Genomic DNA, 22671 nt, shown 5'->3' with positions numbered 1-22671 from the left:
ATGAAAGCACTTGAAACGGTTGAGTTCACCATTCAGTGCAGAATAGCAGGCGCAACGAAGTAGAACGCACGAAGACGACGACGGAAACGGCAACGGCGCGGCGAAAATTATTGTGAGAAAAATTATTAAATGAAAATTCAACAATTTAAAATCCGAATGTGAACAGTGAACAAATTAAGAAGACCCCATAGTGGTTTAAAAGTGATAACTAAACAGCTTGGATGCTTAACAATTAACAAGTTACAAAATAAATTATTTAGTAAAAAACGCATTTTTTGCAGTCAGCTGAAAAGTCAGGTATAATTATGATTATTTTTTACTTAAAGACATTAAGAATTTTAAAATAAAATAAATACCTAAGCAAGCAAGAAACGCACGCGTTTTGATGGCGTTTTTCAAATTCGCTTTGCTCTGAAAAGTGTGGCAGACGTCGAACTCGCAGTTGCAGCATCGTTGACACAGCGACACAGTTTTCCACACTCACGCACACATAGCTGCATTTCTTTCTATTTATTTGTGCTCGAACATATTTGCGTTTATTTTTAATTTGTTTTTATTTCATTCTTCTCCTCGTTTGCCCGCTTTGCCTTGCTTCGCCGCGACGCATTTATTTTTTTTTAATTTTGTACTCAACTTTGAATTTTCTTAATAGTTTTTAATGTCGCCAATTTGTAAACAAAATGCAGCCATAAAAAAATATTTCAGTGTTGTGCAATTTAGCATCATAAATCCGTTTAATGTATATATATAAACCTTAGCAACTATGTGTATTTGTACGTATTTATGTAAAGCTTTTCCAACACGCTGAAAAATGTCAAGGGAAGCTGTGTGAGGTGTTTTCATATTACGCATACGTCATGTGTCTCGCTTTTGGCATTGGCCATTTAACGACTTTACGCCTAAAATAAGTAACACGAAATGTTTAAATTCCTCGAAATCAGTGTCGCTGTTTGCTAATTTATGCAACTCTGGCAACAAAATGTGTTTGCATAAACATGTGTCTGTCGGCCGCAAATGCATTTTAAATATCTTTTTTTTTATCAATCCTGAGTTTTTGCAATGCTCTTGTGCGTTTCCTTCACTTGACTTTACTTTTGCTTTCGTTGGTCACACGAATAAAGTCGTTTATGCCTTAGTCAGCATTTTAATATTTCGCTATACTTTGTATTTATTCTTGGAATTGTATTCATGAAAGCTTGCCCGATTTTTATACATATATTGTGCCAATACATACATACACATCTGTTGGCTTATATTTACATTTTTCAGCGAAAGCAATTTCCTTAAGCGGCAGCAGTCGTTTATTGTATTTTCGCCACAAAACTTGGGATTTAGGCCATATTGAATTCAATTTGCCTATTTGTATTGACTTACCGTTTCTGGCACGAATTCGTGTAAAATGTGCAGGAAAATACCTGGCAATTGAATTACATAAGGTCAAACGAATTTCCGGCTTACCAAAATCAAATCAATCAAAGGACTAGGTTTTAATGCTAACAGTCAGGGTGTTTAGAATCTTTCAAAAAATATATAAAAAAGAGATGAATCTTGCCACAATCTGGTTAAATTAATTATATTTTTGTTGGAATTGTTCGGAATGGAAAACACAATTACTGAATCTAAAGTTAGATTTTTAGTTCTTTGAGCAGACTATGACTAACGTCCTTGTGTGTGATAAATTTCCCGAAATTATCATGTGATAGTTTCTTCAAAAATTGTTAATTAGCTACCGTAAATATTCAGAAAACTGCCATCGTTCATAAGGAAATAAATTTTTTAACAAGTGTTGCCTATTAGGTTCTCACAAATTTTCGTTATTCATTAATGCATAGTAATATGAGAACAAGAATACATATATCATATAAATATATACATGTACATATACAGAGAGACCGATATTTGGGCACAAAATTGTGAAATTGTGAAATAAAATGAAATGGCAGGAATATTTGATAGACTTCTCAGTTTTATTTAAGTTCTCATTCATCAAACAAAAAAGAATATTTCTTATAAAATGTTTTCACTGATATTTTTAAGATACGGTCAAAACTAACAACAACTACAACAGCAAAATTCTACTCGATTAAATAGAATAAAAAATCAACAGCTAACTTCTACTCGAATAAATATAATGTTTTGATATCATTAAAGAAAATTGAAGTTGACTAAGTCTAAATGCGAATAAACTTAGGCGATTATATTATGTACTTTACATTTAAACTCAAAACGAGCTAAAGGGCAGGGTTAAATATTCTTTAATAATTGTTTTTATTACTGAGTCAGTTCTTGCAATGTTTATCAAGCTTTTAACACTCCGAACACAATTCTTCTGCACATCGTTCAGTGTCAATTTTTGGACACTGCAGCCAGTTTTGAGATAATCTGTCGGACATTTGGGTGGGTGTTATTGGTATTGCCAGGGAACAAGCAGGCGACCACCAGAAATCCATTAATAATTTACTTGTGCGGCTTTGCAATTAAATATTATTGTACAATTAAAAAGAAATGCTAAAGACAGCGTGACAAAGACAACCAGACCATTTATAAAGTTCGTTCGTGTAAATTTCATACTTGCAAAATTTATTGACAATGATTTCTTTTCGCTGTCTGCTCTGCTGCTCGTTTGTTCCCTGCTCGCATTGGGCAGAAATTGGGTATGGATATGGTTATGGGATGGGATTGGATGGGTCTACACGGTCTGTTTGGTTTCTGTGTGGGCCAAGGCGCGCAAATTGACGTCGCCAGCGTTTGTCATTTTGCCTGATTGTCTGTCAATTTTTAAATTTATTAAACAAGATCTGTCAAAGCGCAAATTTGCGAATGAATATGGAATTTTTAAATTAACATTTACGCAGAGCAGAGCGAGTATAAAAGCACTTCAATAAATCAAATGATAATTTGATGCATTGTTTAAGAATTCCTAAAGGCTGAATAAGGGCATCACAAATTTTAAAATTTTAATCCAATCCAACCAGGTTCGCTTTTCGTTCCAAAAAATTAATAAATAGTAAAAACGATGCAGTAAGCTTTAGTTATACTGATTTTATAGAGTATCGAATAGTATAATTAAACTATGCAAAAGAATTTTCTGTTTAAGGCAACCTCAAACGTAAGATAATTTTATCTTTTGAATTGAAATTCAATGGTTTTAAATTTTCATATCGGATCAAAGAATTACATGGATAATAGTATTATCAATATTATAAATCATGACTTAATTCATAAGTAACGATTGATAGCCAACATTAATTAACTAATGAGATTTGCTTCAATTGCAAAGGTCACAAGTTTCTCTATAATATCTTCCATCTGTTGGTTTAACTTTCATGCACAAATAATTGGAAAGATATTTAAATTAAAAGTAGAACAAATTTAATTCTGAGTCTACGCAAAGTTATGTTGAATATAGATATCATTTATTAATAATTATTTCTTGTCATTAGTGCTGCCGAGTAAAATGTGGTTTTATTATTAAATTCTTCAAAATTCCGACATGAATATGTGCCGATTGCACGACACACTGTCTTCCATTGTTGTCTGTGCCTTGATTTAATTGTAGCAATTGTTTAAATTTACCAGCAACATACATAAACATACATATGTGCATATATGCACACATTAATATGAAGAAGAAAACAATTCTTTTGGGTCCCAACATGAAGAAATGTTTTTATGACCTGCGATTGCAATGTAAGGCAAAATTATGAAGGCATCCATTTGAATGGTCAAGTTATATTTTTATCTTGGTGCACATTAGCATTTTTAATTGAATTCCTTGTTACGCATCCTGGCAAGCCTCGGGGTGCTGCGATTTGTTTACTTTCCCAAGCTGCCGGCTTGAAATAATTTGTGTCATAATCAGCGAGCGAAACTTTTTGATTTTTTGAAACAACAACAGTGCAAATATGTTGAATATTGCATATTCAATGGGGAACGTCGAACGTGACGAACGCCGACACTTTAAAAACTGTGGCAATTTCGCATTTTGTTTATTTACCTACCCGAAACAGACGAGCGTATTGAGTGGCCAAATATGAGAAATGCGTAAGATTTATTTTCGGCATTATGATGCCAGCATGCAAGTCACTGCAGGCTCGTATGTGGAGAATTTTTGTGTGCATAGAGAACGTATATATCCATATAAGGAGCAACTGAGTACACATTCACTTGAAGTTAATGATCCATTAAGCTTGAAGCAACCAAATTGTTTTATGCAAGGGTTGATCTGAACCGATTCGAGCCCAATATTTTTTTATATGTTTCTCAAGCAAACCTAAAACTCAACCCAAAACGAGCCTTATATTCTTATACCGCGAACTCATTGAATATGGTTTAAAAGGATATAATATTTTGTGCAAATATATGCAATAGGCAAACAGAAGCCTTGACTACGACTACAAAAGCCTCGATCTCGGAAATTATAAAAGAGAGCTAGAGACTGAATATAGAGAATATGAATTCTCCTATACCATACGCAGGACGAGTTCCCATTTTTTTTATTCGAGATCTAGTCCCATTTTCATACTATCTATAAAAGTCGCTTTTAAGATTTGATTTTATACGCTTAACTCAGAAAGTAAAAAAAGCTAGGCCACCAAAAAAAGCATTCACACTGTCGGATACACACATAAGAATTATTTTATTTTTTGATACCTCGCCCGGCTAAAAGGTAGAATATTGGGCTTATGTTCCATATTTGGAGTCTTCAAATTTCCAAATGTATATTAATTATGTTATGTTAAGTTAAGTTACGTTACTATAGTTTACTATAGTTTAGAAATGGTGGGTAATGAAGAATTTAACAACAACATTTAATAAGTATTAGTTTCAAGTCAAACTTAGTTGCAGGCAAACCAAGTAAGAGGCTCTAGTCGGGAGTTCCCGTGTAACCTTTATTGAAAATGATTCTACTCTTCAGTTATTAAACATTTGGATTCACACATGTGGAAGACTAAGTTCACGAATCGAAGCTAAAGCTAGATAGTTGGTTCGAACCGCAAAACTAAACCAAAGACAACTTTTTTTTGGGGGCTTGCAGGGCTGGTCAAACATAATTGTATCGACTTTTTAACCGGTATATGACTCGGTTGTGGCAGCGATTTTCAAAAAAAATGCCAGTTGCGAACGCTTTGTACTGGCGCCGCCTTGTCAAGATCATGTCACGCTAGAATGGAGCCGTCAAGCTCGGATGCAGTTGCAGTTGCAGCTGCTACTACTACCGTTGTTGTTGTAGTAGTTGTTGTTGTTGTTGCTGTTGGTAATGCGTCAGTTGAAGTCAAAATTCAATTAGCAAACGAAGATTGACATTAACATGTCTTATCAGCTAGGCATTTATACTAACTAGCAGGTGTCTATCTGTCTATCTGAATGCCTAACGTCAATCGCGAGAGTAAAACGTTTATGTATTTGGCAATCACACGATTCGTAGCAGCAACCACATTTGCATGTCAAAGTTCAGCTGAGAAACGGCTTGCCTATGAACATTAATCAAAGACAACATATTTTGTTTGGCCAGTCAGGGCCACGGTTTCGGGCTCGGGCATCATTGATCATGCTGATTATGGCGTTGCAGATCGTGACTTTGATATTTTCCTTTAATTTTCTTTCATTGTGCTCACGCGGCAAGCGGAAAAGCCGACCAAAAAGGTCGCCATTGGGCAAAGAAAGTTTCGTGCTTGTTATGGAGATCGCCAAAAAAACACACACCGAAACAGATGAAAAAAAGTAGGAGCTTATAGTTTTTGGCATGGAAACTGCGTTGCACTTTGCTTATCAGCTGTGGCTATATAAATATTTGATTTGGTAAATGGAAAGCAAACACTTCCCGGGGTAAATGCAAATACTACAAATTGCATTTAATGAAAAGATACAAAATGCCGATAAGGCTTCCTATTTAGTGCGAAAAGTGGTCGCAGTCATGGACATATTAATAAAGCCATGATATAAGCTGCTACACTATTAACGCATATACATATATACTATTTGCATCATATTCCGACTTAATTTTGGCATGTGTAACAACAGAAATGAATTCTAAATTATTACATTTAGACATGTAATTGTGTATTCATCATGTTGCTCAGCCATATATCAATCAAACCTCAATATAACTTCTTATGAAATTATTTACTCAGCTAAGTAGAGTGATTAAGTCCAAAAATCAGTCACATTCTAATTGTTTTCATTTTATAAGAAACGGAACTGCTTAAGCTTTTTACACATACATTTCAATAGTTATTTTTGTAGACTAATTAAATATGTAAATTATTATATGCAAAATGTAGTGTCTTAGATTGTAGAAATCATTTTGCGTAATTCTTCGAGATCTTATAATACATATAAATAGACGGAGGAGGCAGAAGTTTTCTACGATTAAGATACAAATTTGTTGTACCGGCCGATATATATATTTATTTATATATATATATATATATATATATATATATACTAGCGGGTATAACCCGGCCTTGCCCGTGGCACGTATGTTATAAAATCAATGTTCTCAAACAAATTTGAAATGATTTTGAAACTGATCGGACGGTAAACAAATAACTTTCATACAAACGTTTTCCGCCAATTTACCACTGTTGCGAGTGGAATTTCCCAAATCGCTGAAATACGTATTTATTAAGTTCTTATGTAGAATTTTAAAAATAAGTTTGAAGCAAATCGGACACAACTTTAAACTTCGCCCAAAAAATCTTTAAATCGCATTCCCCCCGATGAAGTTTGAATTCTGCGAAAAGTGTGAAACACGTCTCAAATGATTTTTCTTATAGATCTTTGGAAACGAATTTGAGCGCGAAACGTCACCCACCAAATCTTTGACCTCCATTTCCACCAAGGAGGAACAGATTTTCCTAAAAGTGTGAAACACCCCTCAAATGAATTTGAACAAAGATCTTTGAAAATAAGTTTGAGGCCGATCAGATGGTAAACAAAAAAGTTACATACAAACGTTTTTCGCGATTTTTCCACACTTGCGGGTGGAATTTCCCGAAACCCCGTCTTAACGTGCACCTACATCACATAAGGTAGCTACAGTGAAAATTTCAGCTTCCTAGCTCTTACGGTTTGGGCTGTGCGTTGATCACCAATCAGTCAGTCAGTCAGTCAGTCAGTCAGTCAGTCAGTCAGTCAGTCAGTCAGTCAGTCAGTCAGTCAGGACAAACAGTTTTATATATAGAGATATATATGGCTTTATTTATACATCTACCCGGCCCCAAAAACGAATTGTTTAGAAAGTCAATCAGCAATAAAAGTCAAACAAAATGAGAATTGTCACAAAGCGCAAAGCCGAAAAGTAAATGACCGCTGAGGCAAAAAAAAATATATATAAATAAAAACAAGTAAGAGTGCTCTAGTCGAGAGTGCCCGACTAGGGATTACCCAGAACCTTCTACCAACCCCAAATTTAGCTATAACATGAAAGATTCTTGATATGTAAATACTATTTTAACAGCTACATTTCAATCTTGGTGACACCAGCTCGTAAAGCCTAAGCGAATTTGCTCAAAAACAAGATTTCGGAAAATAAACTCGTACAGCGCAGGCACTAGAAGGACCCAGCTCTTATAAATTCTGAGATCAACGCGTTCATACCTATCGACGGACAAACGTACAGACTCAAGGTCATGGCTAGTTCGACTAGGCTAAAGACGCTGACCAAGAATATATAATACTTTATGGGGTCGGAGATGTTTTTTCTTCTTCCTATAAGACGATACCATTATACCCCTTTACCAATGTTTAATGGGTGCAGGGTATAAAAACGAACGACATAACAAAACAAATTAAATATTTGTGGCTTTTTATTTCCCTCGATTGTGATTCGATTTTATGTGCATTGATTTTTGAGGCGCGAAAAATGGTGTTGCGTGGCATAAAGACCACATTGTCGGAACTATTTAGTTGCCCCGAGCTCGTGTTGCATGCTGCCATCAAGCGGGAGAGGTCGAGTGATTGTGTGCCGCAAGTGGCGCAACATGTCAATATTTTGTATGCCATGCATTATGCAGGCATTAGCGGCGTTTTATGACTCAATTAAGTGGCCGTAAAACAAAGTTGTGCAGCTCTATTTACAGACCAGTTTAATGGCCTGCTACTGAGCCGACCAGCCAGCCGATAACCAGAAGCCCACTAATTATGCGGCTTTTCTCTGGAAGCCACTTGGCGCAGCATCCAAATCCAACCAAAGCCAAAAACCAAAAGCCCAATAGCAACGCTTGAAGGCGGTTTGCGGCGAAGTTTTTGGCCTCTCTTTTAGCCCTTCGCAGTCCTTTTTGCTGTTTACCTTTTTGGTTTTCAGTCTTTTCAATCCCCAGTTTCAGTTACCCAGTTACCCATTTACCTGGAACGCCGCTGTCTGGGCTAGTGTTAATAATCTTTGTAAATAATTATACAATTAACATTTTTCGCTCTTTTATACGATTGTGAAGGGTATTATGACGTTGTCACGAAATGTGTTACGCATAGAAGGAGACACCATCGTTTTCATAGTATATCGAGTCGATTTAACGATGTCCTTCTTTGAGTCTCTCTGTTTCTATGCAAGCTAGCCTATTCGCTAAAGGCTATCATCATCAACCTTTTTTTCTGTCTTTCTGATTTTGATCCCTAAGTGTCATGCGATCTGTCAAAAACAAACGATTAAACATCGGACTAATATATCTATATATATAGCTATGGAATCTAGAATGGGTCGAAATTGAGTTTTTGTGTGGAAAAACGTTCTGATTTTCAAGATATAATCTCTTCCCAAAATCTGCTTAACCGTAAGCCGTCTGTCTACAAGGTTATTTAATCTTCGTGCCGTTCTTTGTTTTATTTCGTATAAATTCAACTGCAACACAGAACATGCTGCGCCGCACTGTCACGTTGTTTGTGCTTGTGAGTATAACAAGTATTTAAATAAATATGCATTTATATATCTAAGAGTGTAAGTCCTTGTCGGGTACTTTACTACAAAATTAAATTATTGCATATGATAAGCGGTAAATTCCCACAAAATGATAAGTTAATGCAACTGGCAGTCAAAATTTACCGTATTATTATGATAAAATAAAACAAGTCTACAATGAGTGTATATTATCTTATATTTAATTATTCCTTGGAAGTGCATTTAAATAAATAGCTGCTAATCGCTTTGAGTTTAACTGTTTCGTTTCTGGAGTTACAGTTTTCTAATCATTTACTCGAATCAGAATAAAAATTAGAATATATTTGGCTCAAATAGCGTTAATTAATATTAAAATGACCGAATGACAGAATTAATAAGGAGATTACATCAAAACAAGTAAGACGTTCTAGTCGGAAGCTCCCGACAAGGGGATACCCTGAACCCTCTTATTCCAACCCCAAGCAGTTCGCCCTACGCGCTTGTTTGCTTTAGTAGTAATAAAGTAAAATTAAAAAAAAAAGAGAAAAAAAAAGTCTAAACACGTTTTCTTTAATCATTTCTGTGTTTCTTAACCGATCTTAATGAAATTTTTTACAGTACATCTTATTGTGTTATAGAATATTTGTGTATTCTCAAAAAGTCAATTACATTTAATGGTGGCTTATATAGGTGGGCAGCATAAATTGGTATTTTTACTTGATTTATAACTATGAGGTAGTAGCGGGGAGGTGGTTATAGCTATAAAGTGAAAGATACTTGATATATATATATACCATTCTATTCTATTCTACATGTCAAGTTTGGTGACTCTAGCTCTTATTATATACCAAAATTGCTAAAAAAAAAACAGCATTTCTATATCGTTTTTTATCGATTACTTGGAAACGGAGCAAGTTATAGATATCGGAAACAAACTCGATCTTCGCGGGCACTAGTAGGACCTACAGCTAAAATTTCAATTCTAGCTCTTATAAGTTCTGAGACCATGCGACTCGGCTATTGATGCTGATCAAGAATATATAAACTTTATAGGGTCGGAGATGCTTCCTTCTACCTGTTACATACATTTGCACAAATACATTATACCCTTTTTACCCATTTTCACTGGGTTCAGGATATAAAAATAATATATAACATGCAAATCCAAATTGTTGATTAGGCGAACTACCGAGCGTAAGAAGAAACTTTTTTTATTTTGGACAAAATGAGACGCCCCTGGCGCCTACCAACCTCAATTTGCAGCCATCAAATGGAATCTTTGAAAACTTTCACATTTAGTGCTTAAGTTTCTTCGTCAAATCGAGCTTATTTTAATAAGAAATTCTAAACACATTCTTTCAGCTTTAACTTTAAGAGTTCAGAGTCTAATTTGACGAACAAATCAGCTTTTCCATCATTTGCTAAGTGCGAACTGGACGACAGTACATATAAGGCATTAAAAAGTATAAATATATGTTCACCAATTCTCGTGTATCTGCATTCTCAAGATGTCAGTATCTTATCTCGATTTTGATTGCTATCGTTTATCTCCCCATCTACCCCATGACACCAATCTTATATATGTCATATGAGCACCAGTTGCTTTAGTTGGGGCACTTTCTTTCACAGTGTGTGATGCTCTCCCGCGCCCCCCTGTTGCAGTTGTTGTTAGTCTCGTTTAAATGGGCTTAGGGCAAAGTGGAAATCAATGCTAATTAAAGTCATGTCGATATTTGACAATATACATTCATGCATGCGTGCATGTGTATTTCGAAATTGTTGTTGGCGGCCCGCATAGCAAAGTGACAGTCAGATGCTGAAGCCGACTGCCGACTGTTTCAGTGTCAAATGTCAACTTCCATGCTGATGACGACAGAACAACAACAGCAACAACAACGACAGCAACAACAAGTGTGGCAATTAGACGACGCTCAAAGTGACGTCAAAGCAACAGCCCATAAGTGTTTATGCATACACAATTATGTGTGTATGCATGTGTCTGTGTGTGTTTGTGTGTGTGTCTCTGTGTGCGTGTGTGTGTGTGTGTATGCAGTGGTGCTATGATATATAACATTTAATTGACACATGTATAGCTTGTCAACAAAACACCGCTGCCTCTGGCATCGATAGTCCACCTCAGCCCCGTATCCCCACCCACCTTCCCCCATCAGCACTAGCTTTGGCGTTGACATGCCGCCAACGCCTGCTGACTGCTGCCCCCGACTACTCGTTGGGGCCAACTTTAAAATATGGCTGTGTGATATATGGGTACGCTAATTGTGGCTGCCGATGGCGATGGGTGGGAGCTGCTATCGTGGAAAGCTAAACGAAAGAAAATCGTGCGAATTTGCAGCGAGTGTAAAAAGTTTTTCCTGTTTTCTATTGGCTTTCCAGTTGATTTAGTTGCTAAACGCTGTTGACGTTCCGAATGTGTCCGTGCCAGTTGTGTGTTCACTTATTTGTTGTCTTGTTGGCTGTTTGTTAAACAAATCCACGCCGTTAATTGCCAGCCAAAGTGTCAAATCCAGGCCGACAAGACACAACAGCCTAACAAAACAAAACAAAACAATACAAAACAAATGTGCAGCGAAGCCAGGCAAGCTGAAAGGAAACTTTCCTCATGAAGAATTCTAAGAACATAAAGATATTACGACACAGATCTAGATTTGACAAGCTTCTACTCCAGCAGCGCTCTTCAGTTGGCCCATTAGGGCCGAGGCGTCTACTTGTCTGGCTGCCACTTTGGACTGCCACTTAATAAATAGTTTGATGCATTATTCTTGCTTGCATTCAATCAATAAGGCAATCGACTGTGCATCCCCTCTTTTCTGCTGGCCCCGTCGTCGTCTTTCTCCCTGCTCAGTTGTTTTTCTAGTGGCTTTTCCGCAAAATGCTTTTAATTCAATTTTATTTCAATTTAATTGCCACATTGCCGCTGCCGCTGCTGCTGGTGCTGCCTTTAGATTTGCCTTTGCCTGGCATAGCCATTGCATATGTTGTCTATATGGGCCTGCCTATCTCTGTCGATCAGTTCGACACGATGACTGGGACCTGGAAATGGGACTGCGACTGCGACTGCAAATGCGAGTTCGACTGACTGGACTGATTATTTCGCCCCGCTCTCGATATTATACAATATTTTTGCGTTGATATATATGCACGGCAGCAGCTTTGCAATGGATTTCAACTTCGTTGGCTCAAGTTTTCTATGAATTTCCCATAAACAATACTAAATGGAATGGCTGGCATGCATTTGGCGGCAATTGAACTACTTTTTGTATAGTTTTCCAATGCGATTTATGCGTGCCGCTCATGCAGGGTCATCCGAATTGATTGCACAACACGAGAATAACATTAAATTGAATTCGAATGACCATTAAAATATATGCGAGCTGTTCAAATAGATAATAAAGCAGCTTTTGCTGAGTACACTTTATAAAGTGGCTGCAAAAGTAAATGTAACCTACAGCAAACAAAGCGAACACGGCAACCTCTTCCCCACTGATAATGATGCGTGACACAGGCAAGACGCATTGACAGTATTAATTGCTTGGACATTGGGGGCGTATGCGTAATATGTGACACTTGACAGCGCCTTGATGGATGCATGTTTGGGTGATGGGTGGCAGCACGTTTAAAAGATAAGCCTAGAGCATAAGTAAGGCAGAGTTAATGCAGTGCTGACGAATGACCTTCAGCAGCGGCTTTGGGTTACCGCAAGCAGTAAATGATCATCATAATAAAATGCAATCTTACACATTTCCCTTTGCTTCACAGCCCAGCACACGTTTTGTTATTGGCTTGGGTGTTAGCAAGGCGACACACACGGATTGAAGCTGCCGAGCTTGACGGCGCCATGGAATTAACAAAGCCTTTGAGTTTATTGGCGCTCGCCCTGTTCGCAGTGCTGGCGTTTTATGGCCGCTCCGCAGATGCCTGTATGTGCATGCCCTCGCATCCACAGACGCATTACTGCACTGCTGATTATGGTGAGTAGAAATGAGAAGCAATGGGGTGTTAAGTGCTATGTGTAAAGGATGCTCACATATCCTTGGAGAATTCTATTAAAATGCCAGCACTTCCTTGACAGTTGTGCAACTGCGCGTTCTGCGCAAGTCGAATTCCATCGAGCCGGGCAAAACCACCTACAAGGTGCACATAAAGCGCACCTATAAGGTAAGCACTCGCCACTCGTGGCACTGCCCCTATATCATTCCTCTACAGCCGAATCGTTTTTCTTTCGCCTAGGCCACACCGGAGGCGCGCAGAATGCTGCGTGACGGTCGTCTGTCCACGCCCAATAATGACGCGATGTGCGGCATTCAGCTGGACATTGGCAAGGTGTACATCATAGCTGGACGCATGCCTCAACTAAATCTGTGCAGCTACTACAAGGAATACACTAAGATGACAATCAGCGAGCGCCACGGCTTCAGCGGCGCCTACGGCTTGGCCTGTAACTGCACGGTAAGTGTGCTCAAGCCAGCATGTGCCCCAATCAATATAGCTGCCGGCTACAATCGAAACTTTCCCATTTGCTCGCACAGATCACCCCATGCTTTGGCATGCAGTGCCTGCGACAGCGTGAGTACGCGGACGGATGCAAGTGGTCGCCGTACGGCAAGTGCGAGCGGGACTACTCTGCCTGCGTGCCCCACAACACCAAATCGCCGATGGGCGACTTCCAGCGCTGCCGCTGGCGACGCACGCAGCTCTACAAAAAATGCCTAAGCTATCCGTAGAATATGCAAAAGGCGGCCGGAGTGCCTTTTGTTATGCTACAGTTTTTATTTAAATTTTATAATTGAGTTTTGTGTAGAGCTTTAATTTGTACGTTATGCTTAATGTGTTATTTATTAATGAATGGCTTTTAGATTTGACCACGATTCAATGTAGCTACTTAATTAGTAATTAGCTCTTAATGTTTAATACACTTACCAAATCACGCGGATTCGGGAAGAATGTTTGCTCGATCAACGGAAAGCCGTCGCGTCCCAGACGGCGCTGCAGCTGTAACAGATGCGAGAATACCCATGGCTTGTCCTGTCCAATAACAATAAAAAGATTGAGAAAGATTGCACCATTAACACCCACAACAGGCACTCGGAAGCAGCTCTCAACTCACCTGAAACTGGTAGATGGAATGCAAAGAGTTGATGCTGGGCACTCCGCCGTATTTGAGGCCCAGTATTGTTGATCGGTAATCGCTGGAGCCGTCACGCGGCGGCTGACGAATCAATACGAAATCCGGGCGGAAAGAGCGGGCAACCTGTTTTTGTTTTGTTTTTTTTTTTTGTTTTGGTGTGTGATATTCCAAAGTTACATTAGAAACACATATGAAAAGCAAAATATAATTTTGTAATTTTAGTTGACTCTTAACTAATTAGATGCAAAGTGACAAAATAAATACGAAAAACAGCCGTTTATCTCGCACTTCCAGCATCCTTTGCACGCATTTAATTACATTTAACTGCCTCACACAGGCTCAGCCCAGAATACAATGTGTTGCTTCGAATCGTGCATACATGAGTATAATCAACTTATATGCTGATCCGTTATTATATATGACAGACAGCTCAGCCGCAAGATGCAGACGTGTTCATTTTATATACACATTTACGTAATGCATGCACTTCTCCCGCACGTAACCATCTGATAATTTTATCACGTACCTCGTGCTATGCAGCAATCAAGGAATTGGCGATTTAAACGTTTCACAGCATACTTTTAGGCGGGGCCAAGAAATAACTGTGGTGAGAGTGTATGCAACAGTGTCTCGGATACGTTGTCTATCGAATACAAATTCGGATAATTTTGTGTCTAATGCAAACCTTAGACAAGGTTCATAACTTAGCTCATATTTTTCAAATATTAAAATGATATTGCATGCCAGAATTAAAGTGTTTATTAAATATAACTTGAGAAAATTGATAAACTCTAAAGCAACAGAATTTTCAATTTAAAAGTACGGTATCTGCCCAAAGCAGCCTGTATTAACATATTTGTGTATATGGTTGAGCGAGTATTATGTTTGACTAGGATAATTCTACATACGTAGATACTAAGAACTGCCAATCATATTTGAGGCACTAGAACTTTTATGTTTTAAGATAGCTTCGCAAATTAAATATGCTAACTGCAGACGGTGCAGCTGATTGGGCTAAAATTATTTTTGTACCCACTTCTACTATGACTGTTGTCCTGCTTGAAGTGCTTAAGCTGCAAGTGCTTTGATTACTGGCCCGAGTGCAACCAGAACTAAAGAGTTGTGGGATTATTTAATCACCACTATGCACACTCGGACGCAAGTGATGTGGAATGCTGGAAAAGTGTTGATAAACGTAGTGCTTGAGAATCCTTTGGACTGCACGTAAATTGAATGCGTGCCCGGTCGGAGCCTTGGCTTGGCGACGGCAGCAAAGCACTTAAGCCACTCCAATGCGAATTAAGTTGAAATGTGAGGGCAATAAAAGCAAAAATAGCTGAACTGCAAATAAACAGACACCTAATAGCAGAAGGGACCAGTCTTGGGACGGGAGCGCAGGACAGAGGCTATTGCCTGTGCGCATTGCACTAATTAAGAACAAACACGAAACGTCCGAAAATGGGGAAAAACTCACCCGGGTGCCGCTGCGATAGGCGGCCATTGTAACAACCGGTCCGGTATCGGCGCTGGAGACCACGGTAATGTCCTGCGGATGCACAGTAGATAATACAGAAGGGCTCACAATTGTTTTAGTGTTAAGAGTGACGCAAGCTTACTCGAAACTCTGCCTGCTCGACGCGTATATCGAAATCGCCATGCAAACGTTTGCCGCGGAAGTATTTCGACCAGTCCGTGTTCTGATCATCCAGCACCAGTAGCGTGAAGTATCTGTCCTTGTTAAAGGTGGGCGCACGCTGAGTGGCACTCTGAACCGCAGCTCCTGCGTGTGGTAAAAGTTAATTGAGATAAGCAAATAATTTAATTTAAGTTTCATTCCCAAGTTCAACTTTGCAGAAGTTGTCCGGGGAACTCTGAAATTCATTTTCTCTTAAATTTCGCAAAGCGAACCTATCTAAATGTTGGCTATTACTGAAAATGCTTTCTTCTTTGATTTGCTAAATTGTAATAAATACCTAGTATTTTAATTAAGAAATAACACTACAGAGCTGAAAATTAAAAAAGTATTTACATTACAATTTATTTTCTTGAATTCTACTGAAACCCATAGATTTCCATTTAAAATGTTAATTGATATTGTTTAGATGTTATACAATTAATTGAAATTGACAAATATTTGGAATTGAAAAAAGGGAATTACAAACTTTATGAAGTCGATAACATGAGATTATATGAAACACGAAGTTGGATAAAATTGGACCCGAGAATTTGCGAAGGAATTCATGTTTGTTATTTAGCCATAACATACCCAATATGGAAGCGCCCTGATCACGTGCTGCGCCTGTTAAACTCTGCACACGCTGCAAGAGACTCTCTCGCGACTTGGCCGGGCTGGTGGGCGCACTTACGCCTCGCGGGGGCGCTGGAGCCGCCGAAGCCGGTGCCTTGCCAGCGCCGAAGCTTAGCGATAGCTCCGGAGCTGCGCCGGCAGGCTGCGGCGGAAGTTGGCCCGGTGCCGGCGGTGGCGGCATGCTCGGCGGACCGCCGGCAACATGCGGCTTGGTTGGCTGGTCCTGTATAGGACGCGCAGCTGGCGGCAAGCTATTGGGATCAACATCATCGACCTCGGAAGACAAGTCTCCCGAGCTGAATCTGCACGTGTTGCGTGAATGTGGATTAGATGTTTGTGTTGGGTGTGTGGTGTGGTTGTTGCGCGGGTTTGTTGTGGTTTTTGTTAAGTCGTTTCAAATGCGAACCGTGGAACAAGTAGACAAGTGAAAGGTGCAGCGCAGTTAGGTGAGAGAGCAAAAGAAATAGAAGGAGAGAGAGAGAGAGAGAGAGAGAGAGAGAGAGAGAAAGTGCACCATTTGCGGGAGGGAGAGAAAATAGACAAACATATGAAATCTCAAATTAGTCTCGTCCTGAACTGAAGCCCCCTCCCCGCTAAGGAAGGGGCGTTTCCTTTTAAGGTCTTTACCTTCTCTTCAGGAAATTAACATTGGAAGTGAAGCTTGATTTAAACGATGAGAAATTCAGGGTGCTGCTTTTCGGTTCCTGTGCGGCACGCGAACGAAATAGAGAATACAATGTTAAGTTAAGACCAACTTATTAGTTAAGTGCTTCGAATTTAAGGCATTCAATAAACGAGTTGTTGTTGTAGTGCATAGACATTTATCGTATATCGGGGCATACACTTATGCAGTAAGTATGTATGTGTATATTTGTTTATTCAAGGCAAAACGTTCAAAGCGTTACGTAAACATAAAATGCTATAAAATACTGCTCTGATCTGTAATCAGTAATCTGTAATTAAGGTTGGCGCCATATGGCCGATTTTAGCCCGGATAAAGTAGTCGTGCCTAATTGACCTGAGTCTTAATTACCGTCATACTAGACGTATACTTGATGGTCACTTCGAATGAAAATTCACACAGTGAAAGATGGTAAAAATCGTAAAAAAATTCTATATACAAGAGCTGGCAATAATCGTATTGCTGATGCTACTCTTAGAAAGGAACCCCAATTTCAAATTTCATATGTCATCTTGTTGAGAGAACGATTAGTAAATTTATTTAATTATTTTCGTTGCGTCGATTCGTTTTGGTCACTTACAAACTGCCAACTGGTCGTGTGTTAATAGAGCATGGAATGGCAATGAAAATTTGTGTATTGAAAACTAAGTGATTTTTATTGAGCTTGGAATGGTCGAACGGACGGAGTAAAAGTCGGGGTAAACGAAACAAAATAATCACTGAACAGAGCAACAGCTGAATTTGAATAAAAGAAAAAACACTCGTGTGCATAATGAACATAAAAACTAACTACATCGAAAAGGATATCAGCGATTATGAGCAGACTGGCAACAGGTGCCAGCCCAACTGCAACTGGCCAAGCTGTTGCCAAGGACAACTGAGGACACAGGTTACCAAGTGCTAAGCAGCCACATTCATGGAGCCATGGGCTTTGTGCGCCTTTTGTGGACTTCGCTGATGAATAAAAATCAATGAATTTCAGTGGCCCGTGCAGGGTGGCGCCTTGTTGCCCGTCAAGTATGTCAAACACTTGTAGTCAAAACGCTGCACGGCCTTCTCGTTTGGTTGGACCTCTTGTGTTATATATTTGAATGGGCTGCGCCCCTTGGGCTCAAAACACTTGAAACTTTTCAAGCTGACATTATGAGCCAACACTCGCAGCACACGCACAACAAACAAGCTGCCCCGGGCTTGTGGGCCATTTGGGTTAATGCTTGCGACGTGTGCGCCCATAGGTAGTGCCCAGGCCAGCTACAAGCTGTTCAAAATTGATGGCTAAGCCAAGCTTTAAAGGCAACTGAACTAAACTGATAAGCGGAAAAATTGAAAAACTAAAAACCAGAACGGAAAAAACGGGCATACATATATGAAGCAAGGCATGGCATAACCTATATGTGCGTGTGTATATCTAAATGAATAGTTGATGGTGAATGGCAGTGAATGGCGGTGGGACCGATGGCTAGCATCGAATGATATGACAATGTGGCACTGCCTTACCGGTGGCGGGGCGCAGATTCGCCCACACCCAGCAGTTGCAATGGCGCTAATATTGACCGTGGACAACGATGGACCCGAACAGTTGGCCGGTGTTCAGTGTCGGTGGCGCAGAGCTTCTGTTCAGTTGGATGCCTTGCAGCTGCGTGTTCAACTTTAAAGGTCTCCGCTAAATCCTGCAATTAAAGAATAAAGAAAGTTTATTTAAGTTTGTGAAACAAATTTATTTACTCAGCGCTTGTCACAACAACTTTTGACAATTTCGCGTAGAACAAACATCTGATTGTCAGGCGAACAGCAAACTGCATAGGGAAAGAAGCAGACAGCTATCTGGTCGCCAGCTGAGGACATAATGGCAGGCGTCCCAACTGTCTGACTCCCTAACTGCCTGACTGCCTGACTGCCTGTTATCTGTCTGTCCAACTGACTGTCTGACAGTCTGTCCAACTGTGGTCGCTACTGTTGTTGCTGTTCGTATGTGCGACCAACTCGAACGATTATTATTGTTGGTTCAATGCACTCCCAGCCGCAAAATAGGACAAAGGATACAGGCAAAACTGAGAATAAGAAAAAATATTGTAGGGGAAAAAGTAGTTTTGTTACAATATGGTATACTTTTACATACTGAAGCCTCTCAATTTAGTTAAGAACATAGAAAACTTTTAATACGTTTGCTGGGATGTTGTTGTGTTACATAAATTTACTCGTAGTTGCAATACAATAATTAAATTAGATTGAACAAACCTGATAAGCAGTAATTAAGAAATATATTCATAAAAACCATTAGATATGAAAACTAAAAGTGCCAGGCCAGGAGATATCCTTTGCGCATCCCCGATAAGTTATCGCACCTTTCACAAGAAAACTCAAAGGCTGAAACAGGCAGAAACCTAGCCAGCTCTAACATAGAATTATAATTTCTTTCTTAATATGAACCGAACCACTTGCTTAAAAGCCAGCCGAACGGAAACCAAAACCAAAAAATTATGTAGGAAAACATACCCCAATGCAAAAATAAAGTTGATTTGCAATATTTTAAATAAATAAAATACTGAAACTGAAAACCCCTTTTACATTAAATAACAATTAAAAGTTGGAATCAACGTTTGAGTCTCGTGGTAAGAAGCTTGAAGTCGTAAAATAAACTCTCATTAATTCAACATCTGAGCCGCATTTTTTATGCAAAGCCAGATGTATTTTCGGAAAAGTGTGAAACATCTCTAAAATTAATTTGAACATTTATCTTTGATTGCATTTTTGAAACCGATCGGATTGAAGCAAACAAGTTTCAAAGCTTCAATAACTGGGGCTTGAAAATTTCGAAGCGCAAGGATTGCAAATGAGTGGTAAGCCAATAAGACTTCATCCTTTTTAACCGATCGGATTAAACTGATAAAACGCCTTACAACTTGCTGTGACCTGCGTTAAAACGAACATATCCATATACTTAATTGGAGATGTTACTTAGTTAGTACCAGGGTTTAGTAAAAGTGCGTTAGTTAAGCGTAGTATACTCTATTTATATTTTTAGAGTGTGAAGAACCCGTATTTTCAATATAAGCACTATATCCATTCGTATATAATTACATAAGTAAATAGATAAACATTGTCAAACATGCATAAATATATCTATGTGTGAGCTGAAAGCAAAAATTTTAAACATTTAATTTAATTTGTCCCAAGGGCGTCTTTTGGTGGATCTGTCAGCGCCAAGGATTTAAATTGTTTCGCCGGAAAATTCAAACAAGTCATTACATGTTGACTAAATCCACCCTCGTATTAAAGTTGAAGTTTAAAAATGTTTTACTACTGCTCATGGCCCACTTACGTGAGCCTTCATTCAAAAACTTAAGTGACTTAGGATGTGCGTGCTACAAATTGACACAACGGCCTTAGACGCAATTTGGTCTCCTCTCTAGTATGTCCTTGGCAGGCTCTAATGATATGTACATAAATTGAAATTCGTTAGACAGCGAATGGGACTTGGAATTGCAAATAGCAAATTTACAGCGTCATAAAAGATACATGAAGCTAGGATTCGGACAATGTAGGACTTGCATTTATGATAGAAGCTTTAATTAAGAGCTATTTAAAGCTGGCGATATTACGCATACGCCATGTAGTTCGGCAATGGCGTCACATGGTCTGGACTGCCGCTTACTTTGTGCCACATTTGCGTGGGCATACCAAAAACAGTTCTCTTGTGGGTTGAGTTTGAGTATGCATGGGTGGGTGCGTGTGTGTGTGTGAGTTTGATTGTGTGTGTGTGTGTGTTAGTGATTGCAAGTGTCGGTGCTGCTACTTGCCGCTGGGTGACATTTGCCATTTCGCCAAAATCGCGCTCTTTCTCGCTTGCTCGCTCGCATCCGCACACATCCTTGAATACAAATGTCAAAGTTGACAGATGACTCTGCCGAAAAACGGAATCAGAAAATGGCACATTTGGTGGCAAGCAAGCTGATATGGGCAATGTGTGTTTATTATTTCATGCAGTGTCTCAAATTGTTTATTGCACGCAAACTTTAGCTAAAAATACAACAATGATGAATCAGTATCCTCTGAACCTTTTGATTGCTTTCATTACAGCTACAGTCCCCTAGGAAACCAATCTTGTTGCAATACTTAAATCAAAATATTCGCAATTTGGTCAATTATACAAAAAAAGCTGAATTCTAAATAGCTTAAACATATACGCATAAAAATGGGATACACTGACACCAGTATTTCTGGCTGGTGCTGGTAAACTTTTAAAATCATAATTAGAGAAAAGTGCTGGGAGTCTAAATTTCCACAGCTTTTTTCTTAAGCCAACTAAAATCTGTGCTTCAAACTACTTTGCACCGTTTGGCCCCTTAATGGGGCTAAATTGCAGCTCAATGGTCACAGGGATCCATCAACGTCGACACGAGAATGATGTTCAGCACACAGCTGTGGCTTAGGAGAAGGTTTTGTGTGCCTTTAAAACAGTTCCCGGACTGGTTGCACACATTACAATGAATGCAGGGATGGGTGCTCGTTATTCTGCTGACGCACAAATGCAAAAGAACCCATTCTCAGGCCGCATTTCCTTTTCTGACAGCTTAGTTGGCACATTTGTTTGGTTCGTCCCATGAACCACTTCTGTTTTCCATTAACGAGGCGTTCAATGTACCTCCAACGGTAATTAAAGCAGCAAATAATGAGAAACCTCGGAAATTGACAAAAATGTGACATAAATATGACATCGCATGCGGCAGAGGTCAAAGACTCGCACGATAACAGCAGCAGAGGAAAAAACAACCACACATTGTGGCTTAAAATACGCTGGCACATTATTTGACACGTCCGCCCACATGCTGTGTGTGTGTGTTTATGCGGGTGTGTGTGTATCTTTTATTAGCTAAAATACAAATCGCCATTCGTTGCATATTTCTGGGCTGTCTGCTATAAATACTCGTATTTATTTGTTTACTGCTCTAATTAAAATTTGCTAACTTGCCAATTACCACTGCATATAACAAACGCGAAAGTTATGACCCCACTTCCACTACCCCTTTACCTTCCCCTCCCACTATGGTTAGAGTTCTGTCTCTGTTGTGGGTTTGTGGGTTAGCTGGCTGCCAATCCTCGCGCTTTAATCGCCCAGCGCTTTTTGTGTAACGTCTAATTCAATAAAGCGCTTCTGTCTCAGCCTCTGCTTCAGCCTTTGCCTGGGGTTTGTTGTTACGGCGTCTGTCTACGCTTATCACGTACACACACACACGCACACATGCACAGAGAGTTTGACTGACTTAGTGATACAGAATTTTTACCGTGTTTCGATTTTTGGAAGTTCCAAATTCCTTTGAGTTTGAGTCGCACCTTTTTCTGAGCTAAACTGAGCAGAGGAATTCACAGTTTATTTTGATGTGTAATTAAAAGATTAATTTTTTAATGAAATAACCGAGTCAGATTTTAAGTGAATTTAATGATCAAAAATGAATACAAAAATGCTTTTTTCAATTTGGTTGTTAAATTTCGAGCGCACAATGCAAAAAATAGCTGAACTATCAACGACGGTGATGAAATTTTCACTGAGCGTCGAGTCGAGTTGTTATATATTAATTTCCCACCAAAATGTAATGCGTAACGTGAGAGAGCGCGAGCGAAAGCTATAGGGAGAATGCAATGGATGTGGAAAGAGT

At 39.1% G+C, this 22671-nt stretch overlaps 2 protein-coding genes across 3 annotated transcripts in view; one reads left to right on the top strand and one right to left on the bottom strand.

Moving 5' to 3' along the window:
* Positions 1–22487, bottom strand: part of Syn (synapsin) — a 32768-nt gene extending 10281 nt beyond the window's left edge. The window contains 6 exon segments of the mRNA XM_064690211.1: positions 13817–13921; positions 14004–14147; positions 15499–15570; positions 15641–15804; positions 16291–18684; positions 22300–22487. Of these exon segments, the coding sequence (XP_064546281.1) occupies positions 13817–13921; positions 14004–14147; positions 15499–15570; positions 15641–15804; positions 16291–16513 (708 nt within the window). The 5' untranslated portion in view covers positions 16514–18684; positions 22300–22487.
* On the top strand, positions 26–14321 carry Timp (Tissue inhibitor of metalloproteases). 2 transcript variants are annotated; one of them, XM_064690534.1, is made up of 5 exons: positions 26–112; positions 12656–12867; positions 12969–13054; positions 13127–13345; positions 13426–14321. In XM_064690534.1, the coding sequence occupies exons 2-5, from the start codon at positions 12735–12737 to the stop codon at positions 13618–13620; spliced, it is 633 nt and encodes a 210-aa protein (XP_064546604.1). In that variant the 5' UTR covers positions 26–112; positions 12656–12734; the 3' UTR covers positions 13621–14321. The 2 variants fall into 2 exon arrangements, with proteins under 2 accessions (XP_064546604.1, XP_064546518.1); XM_064690448.1 differs by having other exon boundaries at positions 34–297.
* Positions 22488–22671: the final 184 nt, after the last annotated feature.

The sequence above is a fragment of the Drosophila montana genome, unplaced genomic scaffold, assembly GCF_035044405.1.
Source record: "Drosophila montana isolate Dmon_TW-CO22-7 unplaced genomic scaffold, ASM3504440v1 contig_1083_1, whole genome shotgun sequence".
NCBI classification, from domain to species: domain Eukaryota; kingdom Metazoa; phylum Arthropoda; class Insecta; order Diptera; family Drosophilidae; genus Drosophila; species Drosophila montana.
This window is presented reverse-complemented; position numbering and strand designations above follow the sequence as displayed.